At 35.6% G+C, this 21,534-nt stretch overlaps 1 protein-coding gene across 1 annotated transcript in view; it reads left to right on the top strand.

The window, feature by feature from the left end:
• LOC126366951 (uncharacterized) overlaps window positions 1–21,534 on the top strand; it is a 40,724-nt gene that overhangs the window by 401 nt on the left and 18,789 nt on the right. The window contains exons 3-41 of the mRNA XM_050010294.1: window positions 953–1,057; window positions 1,952–2,136; window positions 3,370–3,690; window positions 4,107–4,314; window positions 4,626–4,796; window positions 5,332–5,454; window positions 5,777–6,073; window positions 6,648–6,815; window positions 7,679–7,801; window positions 11,137–11,442; window positions 11,845–12,018; window positions 12,308–12,442; window positions 12,540–12,845; window positions 12,917–13,099; window positions 13,303–13,434; window positions 13,615–13,923; window positions 13,994–14,164; window positions 14,260–14,394; window positions 14,473–14,778; window positions 14,863–15,036; window positions 15,349–15,474; window positions 15,954–16,262; window positions 16,436–16,621; window positions 16,741–16,866; window positions 17,208–17,516; window positions 17,604–17,774; window positions 17,860–17,997; window positions 18,076–18,387; window positions 18,463–18,636; window positions 18,713–18,847; window positions 18,926–19,246; window positions 19,334–19,507; window positions 19,594–19,728; window positions 19,803–20,120; window positions 20,219–20,392; window positions 20,478–20,612; window positions 20,686–21,003; window positions 21,104–21,277; window positions 21,363–21,497. Of these exons, the coding sequence (XP_049866251.1) occupies window positions 953–1,057; window positions 1,952–2,136; window positions 3,370–3,690; window positions 4,107–4,314; window positions 4,626–4,796; window positions 5,332–5,454; window positions 5,777–6,073; window positions 6,648–6,815; window positions 7,679–7,801; window positions 11,137–11,442; window positions 11,845–12,018; window positions 12,308–12,442; window positions 12,540–12,845; window positions 12,917–13,099; window positions 13,303–13,434; window positions 13,615–13,923; window positions 13,994–14,164; window positions 14,260–14,394; window positions 14,473–14,778; window positions 14,863–15,036; window positions 15,349–15,474; window positions 15,954–16,262; window positions 16,436–16,621; window positions 16,741–16,866; window positions 17,208–17,516; window positions 17,604–17,774; window positions 17,860–17,997; window positions 18,076–18,387; window positions 18,463–18,636; window positions 18,713–18,847; window positions 18,926–19,246; window positions 19,334–19,507; window positions 19,594–19,728; window positions 19,803–20,120; window positions 20,219–20,392; window positions 20,478–20,612; window positions 20,686–21,003; window positions 21,104–21,277; window positions 21,363–21,497 (7,902 nt within the window). The remainder of the gene's footprint in view (window positions 1–952; window positions 1,058–1,951; window positions 2,137–3,369; window positions 3,691–4,106; window positions 4,315–4,625; window positions 4,797–5,331; window positions 5,455–5,776; window positions 6,074–6,647; window positions 6,816–7,678; window positions 7,802–11,136; window positions 11,443–11,844; window positions 12,019–12,307; window positions 12,443–12,539; window positions 12,846–12,916; window positions 13,100–13,302; window positions 13,435–13,614; window positions 13,924–13,993; window positions 14,165–14,259; window positions 14,395–14,472; window positions 14,779–14,862; window positions 15,037–15,348; window positions 15,475–15,953; window positions 16,263–16,435; window positions 16,622–16,740; window positions 16,867–17,207; window positions 17,517–17,603; window positions 17,775–17,859; window positions 17,998–18,075; window positions 18,388–18,462; window positions 18,637–18,712; window positions 18,848–18,925; window positions 19,247–19,333; window positions 19,508–19,593; window positions 19,729–19,802; window positions 20,121–20,218; window positions 20,393–20,477; window positions 20,613–20,685; window positions 21,004–21,103; window positions 21,278–21,362; window positions 21,498–21,534) is intronic.

Here is a 21,534-nt window from a genome sequence, read left to right on the forward strand (position 1 = left end):
GACAAAATCTTAGAAATAAGTAACTAATAACTATCTACTTTTCATACTAGTCAAACCAGCCAGATGCTTTTTAGAAAAGATCATAACTAGAAATGCCTACGGAATTCGTATGAAAACGATAAAACCGTTGATATATATAATACACAACATAACTATGACGAGGTGATAAAGTATCGAACTATATGTCATTCTTAATGCAAATAAGTGAAATACTGCAGAAAGACTGCCAGTGATAATAATAGTATGGTCTTTGTTTAGTAAGAACACTATTTCCTATTTTATCTTTATCCTAGTAGGACCATACCTACATCGGATACGTTACCTCTGCTATTTGCTGAGTACATACTCGTATTGTGTTCTCAATAACGACTTCAATATGTTTCAAATTTATTTCAAACAACAAGAACCAGACAAGTACGTTGTCTACTGACACCCGAAATGCTAACGTAAGACTTAAAATAGAAGGGATAAAAAACTTTATTCTCGCCATCCTTTGACCAAAAAGTTTCTTTATCAACTATTTATAGACCAAAACCCAGTTTCTTTCGGACATCGTACAATCGATTTAAATAACTGGATTTACTTAATGTCTTTTTTTTACACTACAAGGTGCTAGTGACATCGTAACGAAAACTTTGAGGAATCATTATTCAGGCCATGATTCTGAGTTGATATCAAGTGGAATTGTCCGTCGCAAAAGTATGGAACTGAAATTAATTAAAAAAAACACTAAAGTTAATGACTTTTCCGACAGGAAATTCCATTTAATATTAACTCAGAATCATGGTCTGAATCATCCCCCTCAGTATTCGTTACGATGTCACTAACACCGTGTTTAATCTTGAAATAAATTAGGAAACGTTCGCTATAATTCACATAAAATATATTCAATAGGTATTGCAAGGGTGTTGCTATAATTATAATGATGCCATGATGTGTATGTATTTGACAGGATGCCAAATGGATGGCGTGTCAAACTGGCTCCTCACTATATCAGCAGAAATGCTCGATACGCACGAAGGATCCGTCTTCAGCAGAGGGACTTCGAACATCCAAGGTATGTATAATCCGCTGCTTATGAGTGGAATAAAATGGTAGTCATCCGTGCCGGTAGCGTCCTTAGTTATCATGATTACACGCTGCCCATACACCGCCCTTCGATTGAAACCCAATAATTTCTCACTACGCATTCAAGGTCATTGTTCAACTTACCTACATGCAGCGGATTACAATAAATTTGTATACTATACGCACATTAACGGCCTCTGTGGTCCAGTGGTTGAGCGTTGGACTCACGATCCGGAGGCCCCGGGTTCGAATCCCGGTGGGGGCATATCACAAAAATCACTTTGTGATCCCTAGTTTGGTTAGGACATTACAGGCTGATTACCTGATTGTCCGATAGTAATGATCCGTGCTTCGGAAGGCACGTTAAGCCGTTGGTCCCGGTTACTATTTACTAATGTAAGTGAGTAATCGTTACATGAGCCATGTCAGGGGCCTTTGGCGGCTCAATTATAACCCTGACACCAGGGTTGATGAGGTTGGTATTCTACCTCACAACCCATACGATAAGAAGAGAAGCACACGCACATTATGTTTAGATCGTAAACTCTATCACGCTTCTCCGTTGTGTTTTTGTAGATCTTGGTGGCCGTAAGTGCATTTAGTGGCCAACCCATTTGCCAGAACTTTTAAGTCATCCGAAGACTTGACTAACACTAGGCAGAAGATTTTATAAATATCATAAAGAAGAAAAGAGATATTTTCTTCGTCCAGTTTACATAGATTAAAAGCATACCTTAGTGCTTACGAGATTTTAAATTCAAAACTTGAGAACGTAATAATTAATAAGGCTTTTTCTGTTTTTCTTTTTTACCGATTTATTTTCTTAGTTGTGTTTTCGGATGTAATGTTAAGTAATTATTCCGATTGTTTTTTTTTTCTTTAGCAATAACTGGGACGTCTTCAAGCGAAGGTGTGGATGCATCTCTCTACCTTGACGTTACATTGGACGGCTCAAACTTTGTGATAAGTACGAAAGAGCAATACAGACTATATGAAGAGTATGAAACCTCGGAGTCCATGAGTTTCTCAGTGCTATTTGAATGTACTGGGGGCTCAACTAACACTTTGGTAAGTTTCCAAGTCCTTTTATACTTTATAAGCAGAAGTAAAAAGTGTAAAAATTCAATATTACATTAACGGTTTCTGTGGTCCAGTGGTTGAGCGTTGGGCTCACGATCCGGAGGTCCCGGGTTCGAATCCCGGTGAGGACATATCATAAAAATCATCTTTGTGATCTCCAGTTTGGTTAGGACATTACAGGCTGATCACCGGATTGTTTGAAACTAAGATGATCCGTGCTTTGGAAGGCACGTTAAGTCGGTGGTCCCGGTTATTACTTAGTGATGTAAGTGAGTAATCGTTACATGAGCCATGTCAGGGGCCTTTGGTGGCTGAATAATAATCCTGACACCATACGGTAGAAGAAGAATGGGCAATGTATACGTTTTTACAATAATATTCCCATTGACATTCAGAATTTGCCTTTCAACTGTTTTAAGACAGTAGTTAAACATAAACTTTACAGAAAAAGGTTATTATAAAGTTAGTGTTTATTTAGAAGATATGAATGCATGGGATTAACTGTCTGAGAACTGATATTAGGCAGCTAAATTACTCAATTGTATAACAATATTTTATGTTTACTTACTTATTTATTTTTTTAAAAAACGTCTAGGGCCCTGTGCCGAGGTTTTTCTTGCAGCTTCTTGTCCCCGGCTATACAGGTTGTGAGACGCTGCAGTAGTTTTAGGCGGATGAGACGTTCGTTATGTAAAAATTGACGATTCAGTGTCACTATGAATAAAGATATTTTTCAATTTGAATTGAATGCCATATTAGGGTCGTTCAGGCGTTGGTATTGTTGATATTCGGTTGCTATCGTACACACACTACACTGAAACAATGTGAACTAAATATAAATAGCATTAATGCATTCGAACTAAAACAATCAAGAAACATAAACCATCCCGAAGCGACTTACGAAGGGGAATCTCGTATTTCAAATAACAACCCCAACCCGCACACCCTTTGTACGAACAACAACAACATAACATTCTACACTCTCTAAAGAGTAGGCAGAGGTGAATAGTAACACTTGCTCCTTACCAGCTATGTACGTACTTATATTAATGTTTTTAATAGTACAAGGAATTGCTTTTAATGACATGTTTTTTATACTTTTTTATTACTTACCGTTTATTAACTCTACTCTGAATACATAACATAACATACATACTCGGAATAATCTAGATAAATAAGTATACGTATCAGTAAATTTCTTATCTACTTTACTTATTTCAGGTTTTTGACATACAAGTAATCGATACGAACAACAATGCACCAATATTTAAGACAGACGATGACAGTGCAGTATACGAGTTCACAATAATGCCACCTCTACCGCCTGGAGTCCAGATCACAGGTTGTGACGATGACAACATCGTCGTAAGAGATGTAGATCTTACCACTGAACGGATCATATTCGAAATACAAGACAATCCTTACTTCGAAATAGCTTACAATGGTCCATCATCTACGCCAAAGGAGTTCCTGGGACTTCTTAGGACTAAGAACCTGATCAGGACGCTGTCTGATGTTGTTGAGCTTACTATCTATGCTACGGTAACAATATATATTTTTTATTATTAAGTAAGATATAGGAACATACCTACTATGTATATATTTTTTTCTAAAAATAATCGAAAGTATGCCAAAGAAGATTTTCTTTTCTTTATTTTTTATATGTAAAACATTTTCCGATGATTACAGTCATTTTAATTTATTTTTTTCTATTTTTATTAGTTCTTTGACTTAAATAGATAGTTTGAAAATGGAACCAAATAATAAGATGCGAAGTAAGCATTTTTTCTCTAGATTATTTTATTTGGAATAGTGGTGAATGAAGTTACGTTTTTGTTTTAACTATTCTGCAAAGAATGTCTGTAATGAATTAATTATCATTTTACTAATAAAATAAATTGATAATTCTTCAAAAACGTATGACATTTTGAGTATTATCCAAATTGGTTTGATCTTAGGACGTCGATAGAACAGGTGACGAGCCAATCACAAGAGAGGCTACGATTCGCGTAAAAGCCGACGATGCTTTTGAATTTCCCGAAGAGCCAGCGTTCTCGCAAGCTTTCTACTTGGCCAATTACACTGCCGACAACCAGGTGGTTCTGGAAGCACCAATCTCATTACGACAAGGCGTTCATGAAGATGTCACCTTCGCTTTGGAAGGAGGTAAGTTACCTACATATTATTATTTTCACTCTTATTTTTAAGTAGTAACCGACTAAGACTTCTTAGATTGAGATACCGAATTTTATATTAGATAATTACAAATCATGACTATACTATTTTTGTTTATATATGTATAGGTATATATATACCTTCTGTAAGCCTACGTTGTTTTGATTCAGATTGTGTGTAGGAAATCTTCGGAAGGCAAAATTTCAATATTAAACACAAATCGCCTCTAAGTTACCGGCCATAAAAAGCCATAAAATTAAATATCAGATAAAAAAATAATTTTATTTCAAATTCGTTTTCAGAACACTCACAGTACTTCCAATTGGTGACCATTGGGGATTCAATAACAATATCTGTCGAAACACCTTTACCTAGAGATATTTTGAGGGTTGGGCAACTCGTGTTAGTGGTTAAAGCAACAAGGGAATATACTAGTGGAGATACGACGACAGTTATTGTGCAACTTCCTGAAGGTATTATACATCGTTCATTCTTATCGATAAGTACAAAATCGGCTTTTCCATAATGTTCTAATGTCATTGTAAACGCGTAAGAGATGTGTTACACAGAGCGTTTCAGATCCGTCACGTGACGTCAGAATTTTGACATTTTACATATACAAACGACGCATCGTGTGACATGTCGTTAAAACACGATGCGTTGCGACGTCGGCGTCATATGTTACACCAAATTTCACAATCGTGTAAAGGTGTCGTAGTAAACGATGAGGGTGTGAATTTGAATAGTTCATAGATATTAATTAATATAATTAATAGAGGGAGTATAATGGATAATAGATTAGCATAGTAATAGTGAGTACATTCAAAGGTAAGATAGGTCAAAACGAAAACCACAATCATTGCCGCAGAGGTACTGCAATGTTTATTTACGTTACCACGTTTTACTACATCGTTACGCAAGTAAGTACCGAAAAATATTTACGTGTTCTATTAAAATGTGCTGCAATATATAAACAGTTATTATAATGTAAAATATTATCTATTCTAGTTTTGGGTTTGGAATTGGAATACGCGCAGTATGATGGTGTGATCGTCGATAATGTATTGCAACCGTTGCAATTGAATTTGGTACAAGGATACGAAGATGGCTTCCAAGTTACTTTGGCTAATGGCAAGTATACTTTCAATACATGAACGCATACCTATTTCTAACCGGAGTAACAAAGACTATGGAATTTCGTGTCATCATTTGCTATAATTATACTTTCAATATTACTGTTAAAATCAAAATGAAACGGTAAATTGCATCCTATGAAAACATAACTTAAATTATAACTCTTTAAAGCTTCTCAAAAGTCTTCGTAACCAAATGGGCTAATAATAAAATAAGCTTTATCTTCTTCTCTCCGAATAAGTATCGACGTAGCAATCCCTAGCATAAAATGAGAGACTTATATTATTAACATAATAAATCTTTGTGTCTTTTTTCACAGAGCACGCTTCATTTTTCTCCGTCAACGTCCAAGGGAACGCGATTACTCTCTCCATGGCACCACTTACCAGTCAAATCATAAATGACAATAATTTCATTACCATACAAGTGATTGCTTCCAATGACTATAGCTCTACCACGGCTGTAGTCAATCTAGAAATAATAAAGGATGATAACGTCACTCCAGTGTTTGAGAAGGCTCTTTACACAGGGGAGTACGACGGATCAGACTTGACTATAGAAACAATGACGTTGGTACAAGGATTCGACGAAACTGTAACTTTCGAGATATCCGGAAGTAAGTTGCTGTATTTTTTTCTATTAATCTGAACTTCACTTTATATATCAATTTTGCTAACTACTTGAAAATCCCATTTGACTTCTCTGACGTATTTTTATATGGAGGCATCTCCACCAACCCGCATTGGAGGAGCGTAGTGGAGTATGCTCCATACCCCCTCCGGTTGATTGAGGGGAGGCCTGTGCCCAGCAGTGGGACCTATATAGGCTGTTTATGTTGTTGTATGTTGTATAGGTATTATAAACGTATCCATATCAGCACACATATTTCTTATGAAATACGATTCGTATTTTGAAATCGTAGTAGATTTTCTTTGTTAGTTACAAAGAGAACTCCCAAAGGTTTTCTTTTAACGATTCTCTGCACGCTGTTGATTAACCCCATAAATTCGTTTCAGAAGTCTTCCAAATTTTGTAACACAATTCCCCACCTTTTCGCGCAGAATCGAAGTAAATCATATAATTTTTATACTGAAATTACTTCATCAGGAATTCAGAACGCGGTTATTGCCTTAGCTCTTAATTTGGTAGTGAACTTTGGGTTATTTTATAAAACATTACGATGATTTCAGGTCACGAGGAATACTTCGTAATAACGAATGATGAAGCAACGGTAACTTTGACTACTTCGGGAATACCATCTCAAATTTGGGTGGAACAAAGACTGTATCTTACTATTGAAGCGAGGAAACCGCGATCTGTGCCCTCTACAGCGGCCATTTCCATTCAACTGCCTGCAGGTATTTTTTCCCTTCATTATAACCAACGGCCTCTGTGGTCTAGTGGGTGAATGTTGGGGTCACGCTCCGGAGGTCCCGGGTTCAAATCCCTTTAAGAATATATCACAAAAATAACTCGTAGAGCCCTGGTTTGATTAGGACATTGCAGATTGAGCACCTGATTGTCTTAAAGTAAGATGATTCGTGCTTAAGAAGGCACAATAAGCCGTTGGTCCCGGTTACTACATACTGATGTAAGTTTGTAGTCGTTACGTGAGTTATTTCAGGAACTTTGGCAGCTCAATAACAACCCTGAACCCAAGGTTAATGAGGTCGATAATCGATCCCACGAGACAGAGACTACAAGTTTATAGGTTATTAGTAAGCATGTGCCACATTTTCATTTACCATCAAGTGTGGTTATGGTCAAACGCGACCACAACTTGGTGAAAAAAAATGACGCATGAGTGAGAACGACGCATCTTTTTATTTTATTTATAGCAGTGATAAGACTAGAAGAGTAATGCTTCTTACGTATAAGCTCCTTATCTTGAAAAGACTTAAACGTTTTATAATGCCTTCTACCATTTAAAAAGCGACAAAGGTGACCATTTTCAACATGGTGTCAGGTCGTAATTCTTATGTATTTAGGTATCTTTCATACAGATTACAAACTCATACATACTCGTATATAATGCAACAGCTTACGACACCTTATTATTAATATACTTAAACAAAAACCCTAAATCAAAGATATTATTTATACTTATGGCAGCCAGATTTCTATATCAAATTGATTTGGATTATGAAAATTACCTTTACTCTACGTACGTTCTCTCAAGATATTTTAACTATAAGTACCTTTATATATTTCCTTTTTTCAGCAAGGGAATTGGCTTTTCAAGCTTCTTCATACAGTGGAACTGTTCAAGAGACTACATTGACACATCAGTCCATAGTCCTAAGTACCGGTTATGCTGACGATGTGACGTTTATGTTGACTGGAGGTTTGTTGGAAACAATATTTATTTAATAGTTTATTTTGTCGTACACATGTTACACTTCCAAAAGACCGGGAACCTAGAAGCATTCATATGATTAACATTACAAAGTCCCTATTTGCATACAAAGTGGGTGGCTCAAAACCCTGCAAAAGTAATAAACCTGTCTTTGGGTTCTACCGGATCTTATGTGGAGCCCTACCCTAAGTGGGTTTATAAAGTGCAATAAGCACTAAGAGCCCTATCGTACTAGAACACCATGGTGGCGCCATCTACAGAATACCTCGTAATGCACGGCAATCGCCGGCAACCAATAGCCGTACGACGTCTATCCACGTAGATAGCATTCGCTGCGTCTATTGGTCAAAACCCTCGATATAATTAGCGCCGTATTCGTGCCGCGGGGGCTGGTTGCACAACCAATGTTACCTGTAACCGAATCCCGAACAATTTCCATCTGGTGATGTAACCATGTCATAGTTGTTAAGATTGAAAGTCTGTAACTTTACTCTTAAACGCGAACGCGATAATAATATTAATACCCCAATGACAGTTATCTAAATACGTTTTACAATATTATCTTTGTAAGTATTTCATTATCAAAATACCAAAATATTCTTGATACTGATACACAATAAATGTATTTTTATGTGACTCTTATCTGCATAATAATACCGATGAAAATGACAAACCACACTATAAATGTGTATTGCATAGGTAAACAAAAGCATGTACCTCTATAAGTATTCTAACTAAGGAATTTTATTTATGACAAACAACTTGTTACTATAATCTAAGAAGCGATGTCAAGAGTTTCGTATATAACATTGATGACCACCCGCGAAATCTCAAACAATGTACATTGAAATTTAAAACACATAATAACGGGTTCTTACCGCGTTTAATCAGGGATATGAGACTCCCGATATTTTGACACTCCATAACTCCCGTTATTTTGTGTTTTAATTACGATAATAACCGTGTAAACTTAAAACAATCTATAACGTACATTGTACATTTTGGTCGTTTATAAATAGAAGAATAAAGAGTACTATTTAGTAATCGTAGAAAAAATATATATTGTACTTACTTACCTAGGATTTTCATTACACTTTGTCACAAATTATGATCACGCCTCGATCTAGGTAGATAGAATCATTTAGGTATAAGTAGGTATTGGTACACAGTAGGAGTGACAAAGTAATTAAAAACTTATTTCTAAAAAGGGACGTCAGCTCAGCCATATGTTGTGACACTCCGACATTGAGGGAGTGCCACAACGCTGATTTTCAGCTGTGCCCCAAAAACACTAAAACAAAATAATATAAATGCTTAAATCTAGATAATAATCAGAACAAATTTAAAATTAATGAACTGTGTTAATAAAGTGTGCAAGTAGAGGGTATATTTGCGTGTGTTTGTTAGGATGTGTGTGCGTATGTTCGTTAAGAGGGTGTGTAAAAGTGCGTGTGTGTTTGTGTGAATAGGGTGTGTGTCAGTATGTGAAACGTATGGCCCGGATAGTTAGGATAACTATAGGTAAATTTTGGTCGCTTAAATAAATTGTTGCTGGTTGTCATACAATTATGAAACCAGTTAAATATAAAGATAAGCGTTGCGTATACAGAGTAGGAGGTAAAATAACAATTAAAATTAAAATTAGAAAATAAGGGTATTTTTGGCAGAATGTTGAAACTGTATATTAATTACAAATGTCTTAATTTTATTTTTAAACGAGATAATAGATTTAGCGGTACGTAAGGGTGGAGGTAGGTTATTCCAAATTTTGGCTGCGGCATATTTGAAACTACCTCTGAAGGAATTGGACTTGTGTCTACCAATATGAAGGTTGTGTAGTCGCATTCGATTTGACCAATTAAGTTTTTTGTATAAATAATTTGGATTATGTGTTTTAATAACTCCAAAAAGTAGAGTAGCGAGATGAATGTGGCGTCTACTCGACATTTTGAGGATCTTTGAGGAATTATAGTACGGGGTTACGTGACTCCGTGGTGGAATTTTATAACAGAATCTCATGCAAGCATTTTGGACACGTTGAATTATTTTTTTAGTCTTCTCTAATAGCCGTGGACCATAAACTGTATCGCCATAATTAAACCTGGACAGTATTAAAGATTCTACGAGCCGTATACGAAGTTGTACATTAAGGAGGTCACGAATTTTGTATAAAATTTTTAAGCGATAGAAACAATTCCGTGCAATGTCTTTTATATGGGTTTCAAATCGAAGTAGAGCATCAAACGTTAGTCCTAAATTCCGCGTTTCCTCTGTGCGACAAATCAGGTTACCCTGCAACATTATAGTAGGTTTACTAGAGATAATTTTATCAACTTGCTGACGAGTTCCTAATACCATGAATTTCGACTTATCAGGGTTCAATACGAGGCAGTTACGTTGAGACCAATCGGATATACGTTCTAAATCTTCGTTAATATTTTTAACTGCTACATCAACGTCTTGAGGATGAAAATTATTAGGTAGTAAATTAATGTTCCTTGAGGCGGATTGCGAGATATGTACCCCGCACGCCACACGACGCACGCCTTACTAAATATGTGTTCTTACTTACCACATGCGTCGCCACGAATATGAATGATCCCGACGACCCGATTACTCTAGCCATATAGGCTGCCAATCAGCTCGCGACACCAAACACTCCAGAACCCCTATACCGACCCCGCCGGCGTGGTAGACCATTTCCCTCATTCAGCGCTTATCGCTATCGACCCACTCTCCCTCTCTCTCTCTATTTAAGAGCTGCGCTCTTGTCCCAATCACTCACCTACCCTAGGACCCTAGGAAGGAAGGTAGGGTAGGGTAGGTGGGGTAGGGTAAGGTAGGGTATCGACCCACTAGGGTCCTTGAATTCTTTCAAATATTCTTCCTATCAGACGACGCCCTGAGCCGAGGTTCGCGCCCAACTGAGCACCCTCAGGCCTGTTGTAGCCCTCAGCGCTCCCCATTTGTCCGGCCAAGTAGTTAAAGCCATTGGCGGCAAATCTACAATAAGTCATGTCGAAAAAAAAAGAATATGAATGTACATACGAGGCTTGCGGCGCATGGCGTGCAAAATTTGTACGCCTTTTATTTTAATAAGTGGTTACTCGGCTCCCTGAATAATGTATGCTTCTGTATCACTCAATAATCCCTTTATCGGGGAAGTAGGAACTTCCTATTATTACTTACGCACACACAATTCAAACTTATTTTATCTAAAAACTTTACTGTTCTATATTGTTTTTTGTGATTTATATTAAATACAAATTTTTCGTAATATATACAGACAATATTCAATTCAAAATGTTTCTATAACGTTTCAGACTATGCCAGTTACTTCGATATATCATCAATACAGAATCAAGTGACTATAAGTTTGCCTAACGCGCTCCCGGATGATGTTATTATAGAAAACAATTTTCTTACGCTAACTCTGAGTGCGAACGGTGTCCACGCCCTACCAGCAACTACTGCGGTAGTCTTAGAAATAATAAAACAAGATATTACTACACCTGTGTTCACTGAAAATATTTACCGTGCTAATTACTTGGAAGCCAGAAATATTGAAATTGAAACTATCCGTTTATTGCAAGGCTATGATAACAGCGTTACGTTTAGAATTGAAGGAGGTAAGTTTGCTAGGTATACTTTATTCAGTTTTTTTTATATATATTATAGACACTACATGCAGAACATGGTACAGTATTTGTAAAAGACAGCATTCGTGAGAAATCAAAACCTGTATAGATTACTCTTAAATTTTAACCTAATTATAGGTACTATATATAACCAATCTATTAATAAAATTATAAAATTATGATTGTCTTATCAATGAAACATTGATGTGATTGCTTGTAAGAAATTAAGTCAAAATAGAAGATAAAAATTCTAAATCAGACGAAATTTTCATAATGTAATAATATCATTAAGAATTCCTATTAATTAATTTTGCACAAGCGTTCACAAGCGTTCACAAGCGTTTTGATTTGTGGGTAAACCCTAAATTAACTCTTTAATTGAATTATTTACAGAACATGCCCAATATTTCCAAATGAGCAATATTGAGGACAATGTGGAGATAACGCTTGTGTCGGACATTCCACCGGAAGTTATATTCCGGGAAAAAGTATTATTCTTTAACGTGATAGCTGACAAGCCTCTAACAGTAGGAAGTCACGCTGCGATAATTGTAACCTTCCCTGAAGGTAAATATATTTCATTTATTTCTGATTATTTTTGTATCGAAAGTCTGCCAGTAGACAGGTAACAAGGCAGAACCCATAGAGCAATATGGGCCTTCGACGGACCGGAGGGCCAAACCACAAGGCAACAAAAGACAACTTGTTCGTAATAAACGAACATTTTCCCCTCAAAGGCTCAACGGTAACAAAAGTTATCTTATATATAGCTAACTGTATGTACTACTGTACTGTGTGTGATCTTGTATTTTTTTTTTAATTATTCTATAAAATAAAACAATTTATTGTTTTTCAGAACTGACTGATTCCACCGTAATGAGATTTTCGCAGAATACTTACCTTGGATCTTTCGAAGAAAATGAATTAATTTTAGAAAACATTGTTCTTGAAACTGGATATGAGAGTGGCACCGTCCTAACTATAACTGGAGGTAAGTTTTACAAAATAATTACGTCACCATGCTTTTTATAATTTTCTATAAATAACTGATTTTATACTTCTTTATTTAAATATTAATATATTTTCAGAATATGCATCGTATTTTACGTTACAAAATACGAATAACGAAATTACAATTCAAATTGGAGACACACCTATTGACGACGTAATCGAGGAAAATAGCTTAATTCTGCTAGAGGTTGAGGCCACAAGAGAAAGAGCCGTGCCAGTTTCAACTACCATTGTAATAGATATCGTAAAGGTAGAAATTATACACCCAATATTCAACGAAGCTTATTATAGAGGAGTGTACCATGAAAATGAGCTGCAGTTTGATGAAGTTATGTCACTAACACAAGGTTATGATGCCACTGTCACATTTGCTTTGGAGGGAGGTAAGTAGTTTGGTTACGTTAAGAACAGTTTTGTTCATGGACTAAATACTAACAGAATCTTTAAATTTTAGAACTAGCCGCCTATTTTTCAATCCAGCAAATCGGTGCCAATGCCATTACTTTAATCCTCAATAGCAATACTCCAATAACAGAAGAAGTGCTGGAAAATCATAATCTATTGCTGTTTACAATAGTAGCAAACAAACTCGGAGCTGTGAGTGGTAGAGCTGCTATATCAATTGATTTACCTAAAGGTATGTAGTAGCTTGAAATATTGTGTATTAATATTTATATGAAAAAGATGGCAAACGAACTGATGAGCTATTTGATGGGAGGTAGCCATCACCATGGGAATAATTTTGTCAAAATACAAAAGGTTAGACCAATTAACAAACACAATATTCTTGTTTTGTTTGCTGTCTATACATGCAACCCTTTGGAATTCTCAAATTTCCAGAAACACCGGAATCTGTGATCATCCGCTTTACACAAAGCAGCTACGTGGGTCACATAGAAAATGGGGAATTATCCGCACCGACAATCACACTTGCCGACGGCTGGGAGCCCGTCCAGCTTACCCTTGCGGGAGGTCAGTAAAAACAATATTGTGACACAATACTCTTTGCCGTATTGGTTCTAGAGACTACGTGACTTGATCATACAACAGACCCAAACCAATTTCCAACGAAAAACGATCGAATAATCGCGCTTTTGATATCTGATTATATCTCAATCTAATATAAGTAAACTTTTGTATATTTTGTTTTAGATTATGCATCATACTTTGAAGTATCGCAGAACTCAAATGATGTGCTAATTCGTCTTGTGAATGAGTTGCCTGCAGATGATATTGACGAATTATCATTCATATTACTACACATAACAGCGTCTTACCCGGAGGCTATTAGTGGTAACACCACAGTAGTATTAGAAATAATCAAACCGCCACAAATAGTAACGCCTGTGTTTGAGCAAGCTTATTATACTGGAGAATATTCACAGCAAGGATTACAGTTCGATCAGTCAATCCGGCTGATACAGGGCTTCGATGAATCTGTTTTATTTACTCTGGCTGGCGGTAAGTAGGTCAATCGAAATCTGAGGAAACCGTGTTTAAAATATGATTATAATTTTCTGAAATCTTCCAGATGATGCTCAGTGGTTTGAATTAGTTGATGTTGACGAGAATAATTTGTCTGTGAGGATTACTGGCGATGGATTGACACAAATTAGAGACAGGAGTCACTTAATTTTCTCCGTAGTTGCCAATAAACCCGATAGCCCAGCAGCACGTGCCGCCATCATCATTAATCTTTCAGGTCAGTTATTACTTGCCGATATTATAAATCGCATATCCAGTACCGTTAACTAATTAACTTATTGATTTATGGTTCATCGTCAATACATTTCACAGATTTATTGGTTACGGTGCCGCTCAGATTCTCAGAAAATTTCTACACTGGAACTATTGGCGAGGGTGTCTTGTCTCTAACTACTATCAATTTAGAAGAAGGATACTCACCAGATATAACTTTCACTCTTATTGGAGGTATGGCTGAACAATGCGTCATGTATAATACTTTCTTCCTTTATACACTTTAAAAAAGAATTTTCTAGTTTTTTTTAGACTATGCCGACTACTTCCAGGTATTCAATCAGGAGGGACTGATTACTTTGCAATTAGCACCTGAGACACCAGATGACATGTTTGAAGCGCATAATGTCATGGTACTTTCATTAGAGGCAGAGATTGAAAATACCAGAGCACATGCGACGATAGTTCTTGAACTAATAAACGCAGAAGTCAAGCCACTGGCTTTCGAAGAAGCTTATTATGTAGGGTCATATTCTGTAATCAACGGTTTCACTTTTGATTCTCAAATAACTTTAACGGAGGGACACGATCAGACGATAGAGTTTTCTCTCGGAGGAGGTAAAAACTATTCATAATTATTATCAGTTCCTTTTAGATTATCACTTAAATTATAAAACTATTAAACAATATTCTTTATTACAGATGACTCAAAATGGTTTAAAATTGTTGAAAACCAAAATTTTATTTCGTTGGAACTCGAGAACCCAATATCAAATGATGAAATTGCCGGTAGACAACAATTAATCTTTACTATCATTGCTAGAAGTCCCGATGGAGCAACAACACATTCAACTATTATTATTACGATAACCGATGGTAAATATAAACACTAAATATGTAAACAAACAAATCTATAACATAGCATCATGCCTCTATCCCCGGAGGGGTAGGCAGAGATGTATAGTATATACTTCCATTTTTCGCTGGCTATATTTCAGTCCAATGTAATAGAGGGCGAATCTCTTGCTATTTAAAGCATTAAAAAAACATACGGTCTTTTGTTTCTGACTATACAAATGGTTAATGTCCCAGTCACTCAAATAGTCATCTTTATTGATCCATTGAAATTGGCCAATTTATTTGTACACCCAAACATCATAATATGGTAGTTATTTGTTTAATTTTCAGATTTGCCCATGCTCAGCTTTGAAAGAAACTACTATATTGGTACTATTGAGAATAATGCTGCCAATATTGAAACAATAAGTATCACAGAAACATATTCACAAAGTGTTACATTTACAATTTCTGGAGGTAAGAGTAATCTTCAAATAGGTTTAGGTTTATAGAATCGTTATTTCTTATTAAAAACTTACAGTCACTTACTTGAGAAAAAAATGCTTACTTACTTAATAATTATTATGCTTATGATTCTGTACAGAAACAAAGTTATAGGATGCTATAAACAGAAATATTTTGTATTACTTACATAATTATAAAGGTTGGCCTTAAACGATCGATCTGAGTCAATACATGTTATATCGGACGGTAGGCTAAAATGTGTATAAATAAAAGACATTGCTCAACTTCGGTCCAAACGCTGCCTAGGAATGGAAGTATCTGCGTTGGGTTCCTGGCAGTAATGTAACTAACATTCGTGCCAGGAATCCAATGCGGTACTCTCATTTCTGGGTATCATTTGGACTAAAGCCCTTACATAGTTAAGGAATGTCCTTATGATAATTGCTCTGTTGATATAGTTCATTCAATCAGGAATATTTTATTTGTTGTAGAACTGGCGGATTACTTTGCATTTACATCCGAAGGAGCGAGTGTTACAATTTCTTTACGAAATTCTATTGAAGATGATTTATTACCACCCAACGGAGTAATAATACTAGAATTGCAAGCATCGGCATCTCAGGCGGTATCCGCATACACCACGTTAATATTTAGTGTAGTGAATGACGAAATCGTAGCTTTGAATTTCAGTAGTACTTACTACACCGGCACGTATACTCAAGAAGATGGGCTCGACTTCCAGGACACTATAACACTTATTGAAGGCTATGATGAAAATGTACAATTTGCTCTTGAAGGAGGTAAGAGTTTCTAAAAGATACTCACGTCTTTTTCCCACCGGCTTAAACAGCGACTATGGAATTCAATGTCCTTCGATCGTGACATACATATATAATGATAATAAACGTAGTAAAAAAATAGTTTCTGTAAATAAAATGGTATTATCTAATATTTAATACAACAATTGTTTCAGATAGTGCTCAATACTTCGATATTGTAGTTTCTGGATATTCGGTAGAATTGCGCCTCAGAACGGACGTTTCTATTCCTTCAGAAACAGTGATAGACAACCAGCAACTCATTTTCATTATTCGTGCGGATAAACCTAATGCAAGAACTGCAAGAGCTACAATTGTTATATCACTATCAGAAGTCCATAGTAAGATTGTTATCAAATTAAACCAAATACACTTTATTGTCCAAAATTTTATATTTATATTTTTAAAAGTATAATATTTATTTGTAGCTATTTTCTAAACTGACTGAATTCCATTTCAGATGTCAGAAATCTCCAATTCAACCAGTTATCGTATCTTGGGTCAATTGAAAACGAGGAAGTCAGTTTAGATCTCATAACTCTCAGTGAAGGATACACTGAAGACGTATCGTTCACGCTTCACGGAGGTAATAACAAAAACTTGTATTAAAAATAACATTAAAATATTATTTCGATGGCGGCCTATCACGTCTAATAGAAAGCTCGGTGAAACGTATGTGGGTACTCAGTTCTACTTGCGATGGATATAACTGACTAGCCTAATTTAACAGTAATTTGTGTGTGTTGTTGTTTTATTACAAATTACATCAATATTATAATAGAAATACAGAAAATAAAAAGTATATTAAATAATAGTTACTGTAAAGTTTTTTGGAGCTCCCTTACAATTCATTTAATGATTATAATAAATGTAAAATTATACTTAAATAAAACAAAATATCTTAAAAGTGATAATTATTTATTTCAGAATTAGCAAACTATTTCAACTTAGTGACTGCAGTAGGAACAGTCACAGTAAACTTAGTGAATCAGATTCCTGAACAAGCTTTACCAAATAATGGAATAATACTACTTGAGCTACGTGCCACAGCACCTCAAGCAAGAGATGCACACGCTACTATAGTATTACATATTATTCAGGAAAATATCGAAGGACTTTCATTTAGTCAGACTTATTACACGGGAACTTATACTGCAACAGATGAATTGATTGTTGAAGATACTATTACATTAGCTGAAGGTTACGATGAAAATGTCCAATTCACATTAGAAGGAGGTAGATTTCATTAATTTATTCTTAACGGTTGTGTAACTTAAATACAGATTTTGTAAAATGTATCCTGTAATAACTGATTACTTTCAGATGATTCACTATATTTTGAAGCGGTCGCGACGAATAATACAGTGACACTGAGAGTATCAACTCCCCTTCCACCGGCAGTTACAATAAATAATCAAGTATTTGTATTCTCTCTCCACGCTAGCAGATCTGGAGTCATAGCTAAAGCAACAATCGTCATTACCCTGAGTGATGGTAATATGGTATACATTTAAATAATTTTCATTTAATTTTTTTTCAGTTGGTATATGCGAACGTTATTATTATGCACTTGTTTCAGAGTTCACTGAAAATACAAGTCTTCTTGGTTTTAATAGAATCACTTACTCAGGTAAAATTGAGCATAGCACAATCAATATGGACTTTATCACACTTACTGAAGGTTACACATCCGAAGTGACGTTTGCACTATACGGAGGTAAGGTAATAAATAAAATCTAGTAAGATTGTACGCATTATTTCGTAACATGTTTTCCTACCATATAATTTGTTACAGGTTTAGCGGATTATTTCACCTTATCAAATGAAGGAGCAAATGTTGTATTAACATTGCCAAATCAAATTCCGGATTTGTTAATCCCGGATAATAATATTATCGTACTAGAACTACGAGCATCAGCTCCTCGAAGTTTATCTACATTCGCTGCCATTATATTTGAAGTTGTAACGGAAGATGAAACAGTAGAACAACTAGTGTTTAGTGAAGCTTATTATACCGGACAATACGAGACTACAAGAGTAACACTTGAACGTCCCATAACACTTGATGAAGGATTTGATGCCAACGTAGTCTTTACTCTGGAAGGAGGTTTGTTGCTTATTATATTTGCAAATGTTTTGGAATGGTTCAGAACAGTAATAAAATCTGTAAATTTGTTTTCAGAAAACTCACAATATTTCGAACCAGAGATCTTAGGAAATTCCGTGACTTTAACAGTATCTACTTCGATACCACCTGCAATTATTTCCAACAACCATCATCTTATTTTTACCATTCGTGCAGAAAAACCTGACGCTATAACTGCCAGAGCGACTATCGTGATATCGCTCTCAGAAGGTAGTATCAATATTGACATTATCATGTTTCTTGTATGCATTTTAAAATGCAAAATGATTAAGAATATTATTTGCAGAGAGGACCGACAACTTAATACTCGGGTTTGACAGAATCTCATATCAAGGCACAATAGAAAATAATATAGTTAACTTAGACCCAATAACACTTCGTGAAGGATATACTCAAGAGGTGGCGTTTACATTATATGGAGGTGAGATTGTGCGACATATAATTATTATGTAATAATCGATTAGTGAAAAATATTTCTTAACTAAATGATCATTTTCAGATCTACGTGATTACTTTATCTTGACCACTTCACAAGCATCTGTTACTCTTTCAATGCCGAACTCGATTCCAGACGGATTAATTCCTGAAAATGGAATAATAGTATTAGAATTAGAAGCGTCAGCACCTGGAACGATGTCTACTCATGCAACTATAGTCTTTGAAATCGATCGAGAAGATAATACTCCAGATATTAAGCAACTAGTGTTAAGTGAAACTTTCTATACTGGGCGTTACTCTGAAATTGGCGGATTAATAGTTGATGACATTATAACGTTGACAGAGGGCTACGACGATAACGTGCAGTTCACGCTTGAAGGAGGTTTGCTTCCTTTTTATATTAATATCTTAAATTAAATAAACTGAAAAACTTCACAGTAATCATTAATCTTCATTTTTTTTGTTACAGATGATTCCCAATACTTCGGGTTGACATTGTCAGAAAACACAGTAACACTAAGAGTTATTGCTCTTATACCACCAGCAGTTGTAACGAGCAATAACCAGTTAGTATTCGCTATTCGTGCCGAGAAACCCGACGCTATAACTGCAACGGCTACCATTGTAATATCACTATTAAACGGTAATAATCAAATTACAACATATGAATACAGCAGCGACAATACTCACGTAGTAGTGATATTAACCATTTAACTGTTTTTTTTGTAGAATTTACTGAAAACAGCATTCTTGGGTTTGATAGAGTCACTTACATAGGTTCAATTGAAAATGGTGCTAGCAGTTTAGAAGCAATCACTCTGAGTGAAGGATACTCAAACGATGTTACGTTTACATTACACGGAGGTAAGATTAAAGCTCTAAACATTTTGTGCATTTTATTTCACACAGTTGTTCTTCAACTTTTCTATTGTTTTCAGATCTGGCGAACTATTTCAGTTTATCTAATGAAGGAGCCATTGTCTCAGTTACATTGCCGAGTCCTATCCCTGAGCAATCACTTCCGGATAATCGAATAATAGTGCTGGAGCTACGGGCATCAGCACCAGAAACTATATCTGCCTATGCAACTATAGTATATGAAATTGTACAAGAAAATAGCACTCCAGATATTGAACAACTTGCATTCAGTGACACTTTCTACACTGGTCATTACACTGAAGACGGTGGACTAGTAGTCAATGACATAATGTTGACAGAGGGCTATGACGAAAACGTGCAGTTCACTCTTGAAGGAGGTTTGCTTCCTTTTTATATTAATATCTTAGATTAAGTAAACTGAAAATCTTGAAAAATACATAGTAAGCATTAATCTTCTATTTTTTTTTTGTTACAGATGATTCCCAATACTTCGGGTTGACATTGTCAGAAAACACAGTAACACTAAGAGTTATTGCTCTTATACCACCAGCAGTTGTAACGAGCAATAACCAGTTAGTATTCGCTATTCGTGCCGAGAAACCCGACGCTATAGCTGCCACGGCTGCCATTGTAATATCACTATTAAACGGTAATAATCAAATTACAACATATGAATACAGCAGCGACAATACTCACGTAGTTGTGATATTAACCATTTAATTGTATTTTTATAGATTTTACTGAAAACAGCATTCTTGGGTTTAATAGAGTGACTTACATAGGATCAATTGAAAATGGTGCTAGTAGTTTAGAAGCAATCACTCTGAGTGAAGGATATTCAAGTGATGTTACGTTTACATTACACGGAGGTAAGACTAAAATTCTAAACATTTTGTGCATTTTATTACACACAGTTATTCTTAACTTTTCTATTATTTTCAGATCTGGCGAACTATTTCAGTTTATCTAATGAAGGAGCCATTGTCTCAGTTACATTGCCGAGTCCTATCCCTGAGCAATCACTTCCGGATAATCGAATAATAGTGCTGGAGCTACGGGCGTCAGCACCAGAAACTATATCTGCCTATGCAACTATAGTATATGAAATTGTACAAGAAAATAGCACTCCAGATATTGAACAACTTGCATTCAGTGACACTTTCTACACTGGTCATTACACTGAAGACGATGGACTAGTAGTTAATGACATAACGTTGACAGAGGGATATGACGAAAACGTGCAGTTCACTCTTGAAGGAGGTTTGCTTCCTTTTTATATTAATATCTTAGATTAAGTAAACTGAAAATCTTGAAAAATACATAGTAAGCATTAATCTTCTATTTTTTTTTTTTGTTACAGATGATTCCCAATACTTCGGGTTGACATTGTCAGAAAACACAGTAACACTAAGAGTTATTGCTCTTATACCACCAGCAGTTGTAACGAGCAATAACCAGTTAGTATTCGCTATTCGTGCCGAGAAACCCGACGCTATAGCTGCCACGGCTGCCATTGTAATATCACTATTAAACGGTAATAATCAAATTACAACATATGAATACAGCAGCGACAATACTCACGTAGTTGTGATATTAACCATTTAATTGTATTTTTATAGATTTTACTGAAAACAGCATTCTTGGGTTTGATAGAGTGACTTACATAGGTTCAATTGAAAATGGTGCTAGCAGTTTAGAAGCAATCACTCTGAGTGAAGGATACTCAAACGATGTTACGTTTACATTACACGGAGGTAAGACTAAAATTCTAAACATTTTGTGCATTTTATT

The sequence above is a fragment of the Pectinophora gossypiella genome, chromosome 5, assembly GCF_024362695.1.
Source record: "Pectinophora gossypiella chromosome 5, ilPecGoss1.1, whole genome shotgun sequence".
NCBI classification, from domain to species: domain Eukaryota; kingdom Metazoa; phylum Arthropoda; class Insecta; order Lepidoptera; family Gelechiidae; genus Pectinophora; species Pectinophora gossypiella.